This window comes from Apteryx mantelli, chromosome 2 (assembly GCF_036417845.1).
Source record: "Apteryx mantelli isolate bAptMan1 chromosome 2, bAptMan1.hap1, whole genome shotgun sequence".
Taxonomy (NCBI): domain Eukaryota; kingdom Metazoa; phylum Chordata; class Aves; order Apterygiformes; family Apterygidae; genus Apteryx; species Apteryx mantelli.
This window is the reverse complement of record NC_089979.1, coordinates 124045177-124059999: the sequence shown is the minus strand read 5'-3', so window position 1 is coordinate 124059999 and position 14823 is coordinate 124045177. Positions and strand designations below refer to the sequence as shown.

Below are 14823 nucleotides of genomic sequence, written 5' to 3'. Positions count from 1 at the left end.
TCTTTAATCTTTATTGGTTTTAAGAAACTGTAAGAGAAATACCATGTAAAAGCTTATGTGAGAGCCTTAGAGGACGAGCCATTCAGGCTGATCAGGGCATTCCTTTGAAGGGCACGGCAACCCAAAGCAGGTATGTCAAACCCCTGCCAGCTGGGGCTTCTGCCCCAACAGCAGGCTGAGGGGGCTAAGCAGGCAGTGGCAGCTGGCAGGAGCTCAGAGAGGCTGGAAATAGTAGGGGGAAGGCTGAGAGAGAGCACTCAGGGACCGGAAGGAGCCAGTGGGAGAAAGCGCTGATAGCAGAGGGGAAGGCAGGACAGGAAGGAGGTGCTCTGGGGCCAAAACATCTTGCTACAGCTCTGGGTTATGGTACAAGGCTGGTGTTTTAGCTTCCAGTTTAGTTACATGGAAGATATATCTTCACTGCAGTTAGCCTAGGCTTTGGTAACCTGGATCTGCGTATATGTCAGTTGGCCTCATCTAGCTTTGTCATCCCTGGGTCTCTGGGCAAGACCATCTCAAGCACATCTGGGAGGACGTCTCTGGGCAGCAGTCAGCTGAGCTAACATTGGTGCCAGGGAGCGGTGCGAGAGCTGCCGGCCGGGGGAACTGTGACAGAGCACTGGAGGATGGTCAGCACCCAGATAAGTCAGTTTGTGTCCTTGCTGCAAATTAATTTCGCAGCTTTTTGCAGCAAAAACAGGATCTAGCCTATACTCCAGCCAAACCACTAAACTCAGTTTTTGTGGGCAGACCAGAGAAAAGTGGAAATAAATTTTGCAGAGGATGTCAGGCTCATTCTGCAATGTAAACCCCAGTTCAGCTACACCATGCAAACACCACACGCACATATATATGATTGTATTGGTAGAAAATGTGTATCTCAGTATCACAGCTTTTTGCAGGGTATTACATATCAGCTTCTCAGCATGTCTGTCTTCATAGCTGGAAGAAATTGTTGAAGGAGGTAATGGAACAGGAACCAGCCTAGGCTGTGATCCTTCACAGTGTTTAACAGGGAAATAAGAGAGCCATAAAGTATATTATGCTACTGCCATTTCACAGGGCCCTTTGTTCTGGGCTGCGACTACAAGACACTATCTGAGACTCAAAAGTTTTACCCTTGATAAATTAATTGAGTGTGGTTGCTGCTAGTTGTTAGAGTCTGGAATTACTTCTGAATGAAACGTTATCATGCACACACAAACACACAAACAGACACACTTTTGGAGAAGCAGCTTGTTAAATCTCTGTAGCAGTACCATAGTTTGAAACAACAGTAATTGCAAAGAGGTTTAAAAAAGGATTTATTTTTAAAATGGCAAACTGTAATGGACATTCAGAGGAAAAGTCAGTGAGGATAGAATAAAACACACAGAATAAATAAACTGAAAGAAAAGAAGGAAAGAAGAATTAGAGAATTGGAGAAGTGAGGGAAAGGAACCCAAGGAAAAGAGGCAAAAAGGGCAGCAAAATGAAGAAAAGAAAGTGATGTCAATTCAGGACAACATGACCATTAAATGGAAGGCATGAAAGTAAGTCAGGCAAGAGCAATGTCATGCACACAGCTGTAAATTACTTTTAACTTGTGATGGAGACTACTGAAGTTGATTTTTCAATCCTGTCCTATTTTGAATCACAATAAAAAATCATCAAAAAAAAAAAAAGATGAAAATCAGGCCAGTATTTACAGTAAGCAAAACATGCATCAAATAGCAAATATTACAAAAACTCTTTAGAAAACTCAGCCTAACTTCAACAGGATCTCCTCATTTTCTCATCAGCATCCCTGCACTTTCCTATACAACATGCCACCCCCTTGCCTTGCTGCCCTGTTTACCTCACCATGGCTTTTGTTCAAAGCCTTCAAACTCTCAATTTCTAAGCAGTTTCCACAGTAGATGGGCAGCAGTCCCTCAGGACAGGAGGGCTCCAATTCCTGCGTGACTCAGAGATTAAACTGTTGTAACACTGTACAAGATATGTATTTATCTATGCTTGAAAGCATTTGAAGATGCAACAAATACTCCAACTCTCATTCCTCATCAGTCTCAATTGCACCTCAGTTTGTACTAGACAGGATAATTACCAAATGGGGGCAAAGTCAGGCAAGAAATCTTATGCACCTCTGTATGGAAAACTGTGAATTTAAACAAGCACCTTTCATCTGTTCCCTAGTTGCAGCCAATATCTAGACACAGAAACACAGAGTCTGGGGAACTGACACTCCAGAAATGCCACACTGACAGGAAATGGATAGTGTTATTTCTGTGCAACCAGTGGAGTCAATCAAGTTTCCTTCATTAACTACAAAGCGCCTAATTCTCACTACATGAAGGACAATTTATAACAGTATGGTATTGTAGAAGAGTAATGAAATGGGTGTAAAATGCAGTAAAGCCTGCCCTAATGACCCCTATATTGTTATAGGGATGCAGAAAGCCTTGAGTATTACTGACTCTATGCATAAACACCCTCTTCCAGGTCCTTGCAGAAGTCATTAATGCCCCCAGGGCTTGTCCCCATCCACCACATGGAGTTACTATCCTCTGGGCCTATTGGAAGTTTCAGGTGAGCACTGTCTAATTTGCAAAGCCCAGTAACAACCAGCTCTGGCCAAGACTTGAAACTATTGAAAGTAGCCCAGCTAATCTGGCCTGAGCTAGAAGTGGAAATGCCTGCCCAATATTCATGGCTAGGAGGACTGTGTGGAGAGCATTTTGCAGCTGGGGAGTTGTCACACCCAGCTGGAAGATGTGTTTGCACAGCCCGAGAACTGGGCCCACAAGCTAGACGGGTGATGACTTTGGTCACAAGAAAAGAAAAATAGCAAAGGTGGATGACATTTGCTGAGTTATTTGCAAGCTACAATTAGCCCATTCATTCCAGTGTCAGCTTCCAGCTCCATTGCAACAATATCCAGCTCCCAAGGCAATCCTAATTCCCCAGTACTGCATGGTTCTGACCTGTAAAGCACAGTAGCCACCTCCTGTGACCACAGATCATAAAGTTGCCTTACAGATAAAAATTATGGACGCATGCATTTCCTTCCTGAGGGGAACAGCTGTGCTATTGCAAATAAATTTGTTTAAAGAGCCTCGTCAAATGAGTCAGTTTAACATCAGCAGAGTGTACTGCATTCCTGAATAGCACAGACGTGATCTTCTGCATTGTAGGGTGGGAGGATACTTTCCCCGGTTCTGGGCTTTGTGGTTGAAGTATTGGGATGCTTTCAGATAAGATTTAGGGATATACTCTATCACTGATTCACAACTCCCTTTTGTTCCAGTGGGAAAATTAAACAAAAAGGCCTCTGTGTTGTATTACTTAGGTTCTTTGATAGCTTCAGAGATTTTCTGAGGCTTGGCATCCAGTGTTCAAATTCTTTCTAATGAAGAGCCTAAAATAACAAGCTTTGATGATGATAAATAGTACAAATTGCAGATTTCTGTGGTAATGGAGAAATGTTCCACTGAATAACCGTATTTTTGAGCAACTTAAATTATCTCCTAAACACTTCTGCAATAATGTGGTTCAGTGTCTTATTTTAATATGTCATTGCAGCTAGACTTAGTTTTACTAGTTCTTTGTGCATGTAAAAGAGAAAAGAAGGAAGATAGAACATGCTCATGGAAAAGTTCAAGTTTCTCCCCCAGCTCAGATACCACTGTGAGAAGTACAAGAAACTGCAGAGAACAGTATAAAATTCTCCCAACATCCTTTGCATTTGCAAAATTAGAATGGAATTCTTCATCTGAAAAGGTTATGTGGCGAGGTTAATGGTACTTCCTGCTTCTGGCAGGGCTAGAAGCACTGCAAGAAAGATATCTCTCCTGACACTTCAGTACTTCTGCTTTCACTGTTGGGGGTATTTATGCATACACAGTAAACACAGAACAAGCCAATTCAGTGAACCTTAAAAATGGTTGATTTGCATTATGGATAAAAGTCAGAGAGCATGTGAACAGCAGTGCTCTGAGAGTCTGGTGCTAATTTGAATAATATTTCAAAACTTTATTTTGCTAAGTGTCATTCAGGAGATTTGTACAGAAAGCATTATTAAGATAAAACTTGAAGATAACATTATTCTTGTTTCCTCTGATGTATGCAGGAGTTGATAACAAGCTGATTGCCTCCTTCTGGTGGATGATTACACACAACAGATGTTTTAATTTGATTATATCTGTGAGATAAGCTGTGTTAAGTCCAAACACTTTTTTTTATGAGTCTTTCAAAACATTTTGCAATGAATGTAACCTTTTGTAAATGTCCTTGCTTGAGGCTGCATGTGTTTTTATAATAGTGCAAATTATTAGTAACAAGTCCAAACCAGTGATTATGAGACAGAAGGAAACTGCATTTAATAGTAGCTGTAACTCTGTGCTCTCTGATAACCTAAATGAAGAGAGAAATAAGATGCAAGCAGCCATACAAGGCACAGTAGTTTAACTACTACTACTACTACTACTACTAGTTTAGTCTGTAGAGACTATGTGTTCTTCTTCGGCAATAAACGGTGCACCAGACATGCAGGCTTTTTATTAAGAATGATGAAAGGCCAATACTCCATGCCAAGCATCCTGAATTTGAAAATTAGCAGGCAGATGTCAGCTTCATGAGCAGTGCGCTGCAGAAAGCAGAAGTTTTGGTCTGGGAAGAATACAGGGTTTCAAAATTTGGCTTTGATTTGAACTGAAATATCAAGATTTCCCTGAAAATAAACCTCTTCCTTCACTTTAGTGAAATCAAGATGTTGTATGTTGCTCCCATGTTTTGTTTTTATGTGTAAAATAGGGAGAACACCAAAAATTCAAAACTAATTGGTTGCATCACAACAAAAAAAAGATCTTTCATTCCAAAAATGTCTAAATGGGATGTGTCAACGTTGTCAAAAAGATTTCCCAATTTTCTTTGGAAGGTAATTATGACAAAACTTACTCGGAATTATGAATGTTTTGATCTTGGTCAAACTACTTATTCCAGTTTTGTAATTGATGGTTCTGTCAAAGCGATATCAGCATACTACGTTCCTCATGCCTCATTTCATTCCAAACAAAAATCACAGGCAGAAATCCCAATGTTTGCCAGTCAGTAAAACATCCTGTAGCTTATGTTAGACAATCTGTACAGTTCAAAGAACATTTTCATTAGGATTCATCTCATCTAAGATCAGCTGCCCCAAAACTAGGTGTCTGGGCCAATTATGCTATTGTTAGCTCATGTCTCTAGAGGTTTCTAAAATAGCTAGAATCCTCTCCATCCATTGATGACAGAGGGACTTTAGGTGACCTTACAGCTTGCTGCCCCTGTAAGGGGTAGTCCTGCTCATCCAGCTGTTGTCCTCTATCCTTTGGTCCCTGAACCTGATCTGGGACTAACTCACTATGCAGTCGAATAAATGTGATTGCTCCTTTTCATAGCAGGAAAGCTGTTAGGCTTGTCTCAGCCACCTCCTGGAACCTCACTCTGAGGCTAACTTTTAGAGAGCTACAGTTAAGTGAGATGTTTTCACCCCAAGCCACACATGTCAGCTTCATATAGGCATAAACACTATCTTGTGTTGGTGCAGCTGTATAGGCCTTCTATAATTTGGAATCAGTGGATTTCAGAAATAGCTTGTTGAGGGATTCTTAAACTAAGCAACACCGGACCTAATAAACTAATCAAAATAATGGCTTTACAGGGCAATCCAGCAGTTTGTGAGTAGAATGACTTTAGGCTAAAATGTATGTTACGTACAGTGAAACTACAGTTGTAATAGCAATGCAAGTTTTGTGGAAGCTTGAAAGTGTTCTTCATATGAGAATAATATTGTAGTTTGCATGGAATTTTGACAGAAATATGATATTGCAAGCTGAGAAATGGTTGGAATAGGAAAGAGAGAAAACATTTGCTTTCCGTAGTTTTTACGGACTGTTATAAAAAGTGGTCCCTAAAACTGCAGCAAGAAGCGCTTGTGTTGTCTTTCACTAGAAGGCCCTGAGGTTCAAGAGGCATTAGCTTGTTTGTGTTCTGGGTATCTCTTTAGATCATTTTTGAGGCTCAGAAAGAAAACACACAATATTCACTATTTCAGTATTTAGCCTTTCTGAGCAGCAAACTGAAATTAGCTGGCCCTTCCTTACCCAGTCAGACTGGAGTTAATTATTTACAGTTTCAATCTGTGGCTCTTCAAAGCTGGCTCTTTCTTACCTCAGTCAGGCTGAAGTTAAATATTCAGTTTCAATCTAGAAGTAATAAATTGCAGTCTGCAAATAGGGAACTGGGAACTATGAATAAGGAAACGGAAAGAAATGACCAGCTTAGCCTTGTTTTATATATTCTTGGTTGTCCAGGAAATCCTGATTAAACTGCATTTGGGCCCTAACAGGGAAGCTTACAGTACTCAAAAAAGCAGGACATGAGCTTTGTTAATAAGCCTGTCTAGGACAAATCTGTGAACCGAATTGGAGTTTATGTCCACTTCCACATGGACTTTTTGTGATAAAGTTATTTCTCCACTGAGGATATCCAGGTAAGATATATCCCCCCCACCCAAAAAACTTCCTAATAGCAGGTACCGCTCTCGTGTACTATCTGAACACCCAAGTGCAACTGTACACAGTCCTCATTGTATGACACATTGTGAAAATAAAAGCAATGTTTATATGGAAAAATTAGACCGCTGAAGTCAACATATAATGGACTCCTTGCTTATTGGGTTATCTAATGAGCAGTATCACACAACAGGACAAAGACGAGCTGTGCTGCTAGGCTGCAGTCAGGGCTGTGAGACCTTTGGGGTGCTGAGCACTCAGGACTGAGGCCTCCCCAAAGCCCCTCTCCTCCACTGGTCGGAAGGTGGCAGCGTGAGAGAAGAGCCACGGCACTCGCAGCAGCGAGAGAGGTCAGGTGCGGCAGCAGTGGAATGCGAGGTGGAGGCCAGCTCACTGAATCATACCTGAATTTTGACAGGTTTGAATACTAACATTAAATCTGTATTTAATGGCTTTTTAGCTTCCTTACATATTGAAAGTTAGTCATCTAAAACTAACAGGAGAGCTCAAGCGATATATACAGCCAACTTTCTAAGCAAACAGCAGCTCTTGACAGCCGCATTGCTACAGCAAATACTGATGGGGTTTGAGAAATGTTTTCATATAAATAAATTACTAAAAACTCAGGCAGTTTCTGCATAGGGTCAATGCACAGGAACTGATAAGCATACTCCAGGTCTGCACTCAAAAGTGAATCCAACATTTCTTACCTCATCTGGAAGGTGGCAACTGTATTTGAATGAATCTTGAGTGTATTTAAAAGGTGGGGGGGGGGGGGAAGGAAAATACTCTTGGAGAATTTTATGGGAATTTGCACGATAAACTGGGACTGCACTGTGAAAACATGCATTTAGGGAGTTTTTAAAACTAAATTTGCATAAAATCACAATGAGATTTTTTATGCCTGTTATAGGCCAATTAAATGCATTATATAAGCACTTCCAAATTCATACAGAGTTGATCTGGGACGTTCAGAGCATGATTACGTATATTCCCCCTGAGGGCTTAGCCCTGTTTCTCAAATACCCAAATCTGTACCTCTAACTTGTGCTGTAATCAAGACAAAAGTGAATCACCAAAATTTGAACAGGCATTCTCAAATTATCCCCATGTGCAGCAGCTTACTTTTTAATCAATGCCCAGCCATTTAACTCAGAGAGGAGGGAAGACTCTCAACCAAAAATGGGTCTCAAGACAATTCCTGGCTATGCAGTGGTTGGATTTATATGGGCAGAAGGCACAGGCCTTATTCAGCGTAAACCTGCCGAGGATCTAGTGGTTCTGTCACCTCTGTTTGGGCAAAACTGGCATTGCTGGTATGGTCCTACTCCCTGAATGCTCTGTGCAATTTCTCCTTTCTGAAGAAATCTCTGGCAAAAGATGAACCTGCTTTAGAGAGGAAGGGAGATGAACGTCATCTGCGTCACACGTGCAGGGCTTGGGAGCAAATGGTGTGCATCCAGCCCGTTTGGGAGCAAAATGCAAAAGAGAGGCAAGTGGCAAGTTGTCACAGTCTGCTTCAGCATCTGCAAGCTGAGTGCCCAGCTAGTCTGTGTGAACATTTCCTGTTATTACCCGGACTTCAGCCTCCCCTAGGCCCTGCTTTAGTTCATCGGGGGGTACATCTCATCTTTCAGATGCCTGTTCCACAGAGCGCAAAACGGGCCGCAGGAGCACCCCTAAGGCCAGGGCTCAGATGCAAGGGGGAGCTCCGGAAAGCCCCCATATCCCCAGGGCACGACTGGGCCCTTGTCCGCTGGTGGGGACAAGGGACCGGCGGAGCTCGCGGCTTCGCGGCGCCCTGCAGCCTCGCCGCTGGCCGTGCCGCCCCCGGGCCCGGCGGGGCGCGCTGCCGCCCGCGGAGCAGCTCCGGGCGCCGGCGACACGTCGGGGCTGGCCCGGCGCGCTCGGGGTGGGAGAGCCAGACCTGCGAGGGGCTGGCCTCTGGCAGATGATTGACACCAAACTGGGTGAGGTTTCATGTTAAAAAAAAAAAAAAAGAAAGAAAGAAAAAGAGCGAGTGCAGAGGAGGGGGTGAGCGTGGAAGGGGGGAGAAGGAACTACTGTAAGAGCACGAAAGAAAGTCCTGCCCAGCTGTTTGTGAAGTTTAAGATTTCCTGTTTCCCCTGCAGCGCCGAAGTGAAGTTTTCAGTGAGTCACCCGCGGTCCCGAGCAGCAAAGCCGCGCAGCCGGCGCCGCCGTGCCAGCCCCGCCAGCGGCCTCCCCGCGGCCCGGCCGGCCCGGGCGCCCTCCGCGCCGCGCCGCTCCGCGCCGCTCCGCGCTGCGCAGCTCCGCGCCCCGCCTCGGCCCGGCCCCGCTCTCTATGCGGCTGCGGCTCCGCGATGCCTGCCGGTCTGCCGAGGAGCCTGCGGCGGCTGCTGCTGCGCCTCTGCCTGTGGCTCCTCATGGGCAGCTCCGTCCCCGCTCTGCTTCGCGGTAAGTGCGCGCCGCTGCCCGGCCCCGGCCGCAGCCTGCGGGCCGTTTTCACTTGACAGTTGCTCGGCCGCAGGCAGGAGCGGTGCAGGGGAGGGGGGGATTTGGTTGCTGAGAAAGTTTTGAAGCTAGTAACAAAATGGGGGGGGGGGGGAGTGTGTTATTTATTGTCCTGCTTGAAAGTTACCGGGGGAGAAAGGGCTGCGGAACCGGGGGCTCACAGCAGACAGTGAGGTCCGTCGGCGGAGGGAAGTGGGGGAGAAAAGAGAGAACTTGGCAGGAAATGCAACAGGGTCTTGTGCGGCCGGAGGAGCCGGAGAGGGCAGCCCGGGAGCTGCCCGCCGCGCCGGGCGGAGCGGCTGCCCGGCCCTGCGGCTGCCGCGGCTTCCGCACCTGGGGGCGGCGGGCGCGGGGGCGGCCGGTCCGCACCTCCGGCCGCCCCAGGCCGGCCCGCGCAGCCGGGCATCGCTCCGGCGCCGCTCCCGGCGATGGAGAGGCTGCTCCGCTCTGCTCCGCTCCGCTCCGCCGCCGCTGGCCCGAGCCCCTGCGCGCCCTCCCTTGGCGCTGAGGGCCTGTGCGCGGCCGCGGAGCTCGGCACTTACTTACCAAAAAGTTACTTTACGTGCGAGTTTCTGTGGTACTGCCTACAGCAGAATTAAGGCATGGCTGTGAGCAGTTGCACGGAGAACAGCATTCTTGCAGCACTCAGTATCCTAAAGTGCTCATGTTGCTTAATTCACTTTTAATGATGCTTTACGGCCCTTATTCCAGCTGTTTTTATCAAGACATCCCTAGACAGGTTTTTGAGGCTGTGGCTTGCATTACACATCACAGAGCAGTTTGGAATGCACTGAGAGGTTAAAGTGCCCCTGTGGAAACAGGGTCCCTGCTCTGAGGAGCTTTCTGTCCCAGCCTTACGGGTGCTAACCTGCATCTGTGAACTAACATCTGTGTCTGCAAGGTTGGGCCCTAAATCGTGTTGCAGCTCCGTTGGTGAAGTTAAAAAGAGAACATCACATTGCAGCAAAACTACATCTGAAACAGTTTTGAAGTATTAAGCAGATTTCTGAGGTGCCTTGTGATATTGAATGCCTGGTTTTAGTCTTTAGGTAAGAGGTACAGATGCGTGAGCTTTTTCAAGCTGTGCTTGGTGCTCCAGTTCTCCCCTGTGGTGCATTCGTGGCCAATAATGGTTTCAAAACAGTTGCTGAAAAATAATAACATAAACTGGATAGCTCTCACATAACCACTGCAAATAGCTATATACATGGCTAACTTCATGCTTCATTAGTAATCCTGTCAAAGTCAACAGGCCTTACATACCTGTAAAGTTACTCATGTAAGTTTAGGGCACATGAAAAAACAATTTAAGTGACACTGTAGTGTCCTAGGGCACAATATTTTATTATTATTTTAAATTTGAGGCATGCAGCTTCATGTTGATTTTGCTATATATTTGTATTATTTATGATTAATATAAATCATACCCAACTAGCGATGGCTTTTATTTTGATCCTGGCCTAAAAAAAGTTGCTGTAGAGTCCTATCACACAAAGTTTTAAATGCAAGAGCTCCACTGTTATTAGGCTGCTGTTCTGTTATTATCTTTTATGCTTTTTTTTGCTCAACCAGTATAGACAGTTTCAATCTACAGATAAATTTTTTTAATGGACATATCTTAAGGGGTTTGGGTTTTTTTTTTTTTTTTTGATATCTTCTTTCTTGTCATAGATCCAGTGAGGAAAAAATAGAGATTTGCTTCCAGTTCAGCATATTTCCTGCTGATCTTCATCTACACTCTACAGTAACCAAAATTAGGTTGACCTGTTGACAGATAATCTATCGTATAGCTCCAAAATTTGTTGAAAATTACATTTTCATAATTAGGATTAAGTAGGGTTAAGTGTGTAACAAGTTAGGATTGGTTAGAAAACAACAGTTCTGTGGGGGCAGAAAGTGTGAGGTTTGGATATTGGTTGTTAGTCGTCATCAAAATGAAAACTAGAGCTTCCAAATGTTTGGGGGAAAACAAAACAAAGCCCAGGAAGAGCTACTCACTTTGGAACAATCAATAGCTGTGCAGCTGGGAGAGGATGAGGCATAACAGGTAGCAGTCTCAGGAGACCTTGCTTCACAGGCATGCGTACTGACCACCTGCTGTTACTGGTGAGGGCATTAATAGAACCTCAGTTAAAATTTCATCTTAACGTTCTTCCGAACAAAACATTGAACAAGAAGAGCACATTTACATAAAAATTCTGGAGTAAACCGTGAATTCATGAGCGGGTCCAAAAGCAAGTATTTGCTTTGAAAAATATGCTCTAGTATCCTGCGCTAGACACAAGTAGTTGAAGTTATTTCCATAGACTAAAGGGACAAGATGTGGGTTTTTTTGAATGATTGTGACTGCTACGCTGATAAATGGCAGTGCAAACTAGCAGTCACCTGCATAAGAAGTGAACACTGTTTTGTCCAAGTGAAATCGGAATCTGTAGTTTATATTTGGGGTATTAAAAACTTAAATTGTGTTTTGGAATAATATGTGTAATGATTCTTCTTTTCTGAATATCTGGGACTTAATTTCCTCCATTCAGCCAAGCTCTACTTGTATCGTTATCTCCTCATTTTTTTTTAAATGCCATATTACAGTCAGTGGGTTTTATAGTAACAAAATAAGATCAAATTAAGAGCTTCAGATAGTTGCAAGAGGGAAGTATGAGAACAAACATCTTCATAACGTGATGGAACATGTTTGCAACACACTCAGATCTAAAATACAATCCTGCCCCCTGGTAAAGCTTTGGCAGACTTCCAGTTATTTCATGACAGAAGTAAGAACAGGACTGAGATATTATTGAGTTTTCTTCTAAGTATGAGGTACCCTTGAATTCTGAGTATTTTATACCTCATACTTTGAAAATCACTTCTATTTAATTGCTGTTTTGAGCTCTTCAGTATTAACACGCTTCTATAGTATTCAAGTGGTGAATTCCATGGAGGAATGGTTACTATTAAAAAATGATGAGCCAAACCTTAAGCTACTGCAAATTTATATAGTTCCATTAACATCAATAGAGTTACATAGAGTTATATACATTTCCTGAAGCTGTTTAAAAGGCGATTTGAAAAAAAGGGCAATGGAATAATTCTTTTTTTTTCATGCTCATAATCTTATTTTTCACTTATATTTTATAAACACTTACTATTATATGACCTACAGTTAGCCAAACAGTGTTGCTTCAAAATCAACTATTCCTTTCTGGGATGAGCTGTTTTTGCTTCAAAGATGCAGCGTACTATAGCGATGGCTGATAAAAGACCTCATTGTTACAAGGTTAACTCTGAACTTAGGAGCAAAGATGGTGTCAAACTCTTACCAAGAGCAAAATTCTTCATGGTTTTATTTTTCATAGTTAGAAAGGAGCTTCTCTTTTGGAGGGGAGGAAAAAAAAGAGAACAGTGTCATTGTGGTACCAGTTGTTGATGTTTCCTGTGATCATATTTCCTCTGCAGGATATTTTTAAATTGATATTTTTGCATTCATGGCATAGGGACTTTTTCTCATTCTGTTGTGTGTCTGTGCCATATTCTGTTTGCTAGCATTCATTTTGTGTCACTGTTATTCCTCTGACCTCAGAAGATGTGTCTCACTTATGGTAGCAAGAATGAGCAAAACCAGTTGATTGGGCCTAATATGTTAGTCTTAGATCTTGTGTAGCCAGGTGCATTTGTGCCACCTAGGTATGAAATATTACTGCTGATGTAATGACAGATTTTGATCTAAAAGTGACCCATACAGTCTCCATACTGGATGGCATGGCTGCAGTGCAGCTTTGGTGGCACAGGAAAGCCAGGGCTTTCCGCTGCTTTTATGACTCCGTGGCCCGGGGCTCAGCAGGAAGAGGGGGGGCTTTACGGTCCCCACGGGGTCTGCCCACGCCCCCCGGGCCATTCTGGCGAGCAGAGGAACAAAGGGATGCGTGGAGGCAGGGCGAGAGAGTGGGGCAGCATCTCCCTGGCGGAACAGGAGCTCTCTGACTCCAGGGAATTACCGGGTAGGCAGATCCCAGGAACATTAACTAGTTTGTGTTGCCAGACTGTTGCAAACTCAGTAAAATGGACCAGTTCTGTGCACGTGTCAGAGCACAAGGGATTTCCAGCACAGAGCAGTGGAGAACCAGCCTCATTGTGAAAGAGAAATTTGATTGAGTCCTAGTTCGAGAGATTTAATGCTGGGTTTTGGGGTTGCTTATTAGGACTTTAGCCTTAAATGTAGTTGGGGTGGGGGGATTGTTGCTTTTTTTTCCCTACAGGATAAGGAGAACAGGTTTTTTAAATTTAGTAATCAAGAATAAAATAAAAAGTGGTGGCAGTATCTTTGGGCCTTTTTAAGAACCTTAATCCTGGAAGATTAAAATAGTCTAAAATACATCAGAAGGGGATATAATATGCCTTGTTGTATGTCAGAATAATATGCCTTGTTTTCTGCAGATTAGTCAGAAGTCCTCCTGATGTTTAACTTTGCTGCCAGGTAGATGTGGCAAGAGTTGTGTTGAGAAATACCAGAGAAACTTCTTACTACAGGGCATATATTTCTGTTACAGTGAGGAGTGGGCATATGCACTGGGGCAGGGCATTGTAGCATTGGCGAATACCTTTGGACTGTTTCCCATTGTAAAGCAATGGGTCGGTACTGAGTATTTGCATGACTGGGCTCTTGGTGACACAAGCTAAGTCTTAAACGTATTTTTCATAGTAGGGTTTCATTCTGGCATGAAGACAGAATGGCAGAACTGACATTGGTCGAGTGTAACCGCTTATATCCTACTGCCTGAAAGAACGCAGATTTAGTTAATGTAGAAATGTTTAGGGTGAGCTATGTAGAGAAAACAAAGCATTTTGAACACCATCGGGTGATGAAGACTCATCCAAATTAAGATTCAGAACTAACAAATCTCATCAGGACATGCTTAATTCCATTTCTGTTGGTGCCAACATGTCATCATTCATTTGTGTCCCATTAACTTCCAGGGATTTAAGCAGCATTTAAAGTTGAGCGTGTTTTAAGTGATATCCCTGCAGTCCAGATGGATTCCTGAGTCAGGGACTAATGTCTTTCTTTGCCTTGTTACAAAGTTCAGCAACTGTTTCAAATGTTAAGAAACAACCACTTGGGCAGGAGAAATACTAATTGCTCATTTGTCCATCTTTGTGCATATTTTTAATATGCCATTTCCTAGCTCTGAATGTTATTATAGTTGTTACAGCTGGATCTACCTGCCCTCTTTTTGTACGGGTTTTAAAGCCTTTTTACCTCTGGGAAGATTGTCTGAGGTAGGAGTCGTTTTCCTTTGCTCAAACAACTGGTATTTAGCAAGAGCTTCCTGCTGGCATTCATCCCTGAAGTTAATCTGGTTAAAATTAGAGCTGGTTGAGAATCTCTGACACTGTTTTTTCATGGGAAAATGCTGATTTGTCAAAACTGAAACAATTTGTGGAAATGTACCAGTTCCATTAAACTTTCATCAGGAAACTTTTTTTTTTCTTCCCCAGGGTGGAATTTATAATATATGAGAGACAGAGAAATAATCATTAATCAATAATTAGAATAATCACTGGTTGAGGCTGGAAGAAAGACAGGATCAAGTGCCTCATCTGACTCAGAGTGCACATATGAATCTGGAGCTCCCCCTATCCACAACCTCCAGGATATTGCCCGACAGTCTCTTTCTCTTGTTTTGCATGCATGCACAACACCCCCACACCCACCACTTCAAATAATGTTGGTTTCATTCTGGTTGCGAGTATGAAAATTTATGAAATGTTACAGTGTTTTGTGGGGCAGGAAAAACATTTC

At 43.4% G+C, this 14823-nt stretch overlaps 1 protein-coding gene across 4 annotated transcripts in view; it reads left to right on the top strand.

The window, feature by feature from the left end:
- The first annotated feature begins 8809 nt into the window (after window positions 1–8809).
- TGFBR2 (transforming growth factor beta receptor 2) overlaps window positions 8810–14823 on the top strand; it is a 65295-nt gene continuing 59281 nt past the window's right edge. For all 4 annotated transcript variants that reach the window (XM_067291470.1, XM_067291471.1, XM_067291468.1 and 1 more), the window contains exon 1: window positions 8810–8969. In XM_067291470.1, coding sequence (XP_067147571.1) covers window positions 8857–8969 — 113 coding nt within the window. In that variant the 5' untranslated portion in view covers window positions 8810–8856. The remainder of the gene's footprint in view (window positions 8970–14823) is intronic.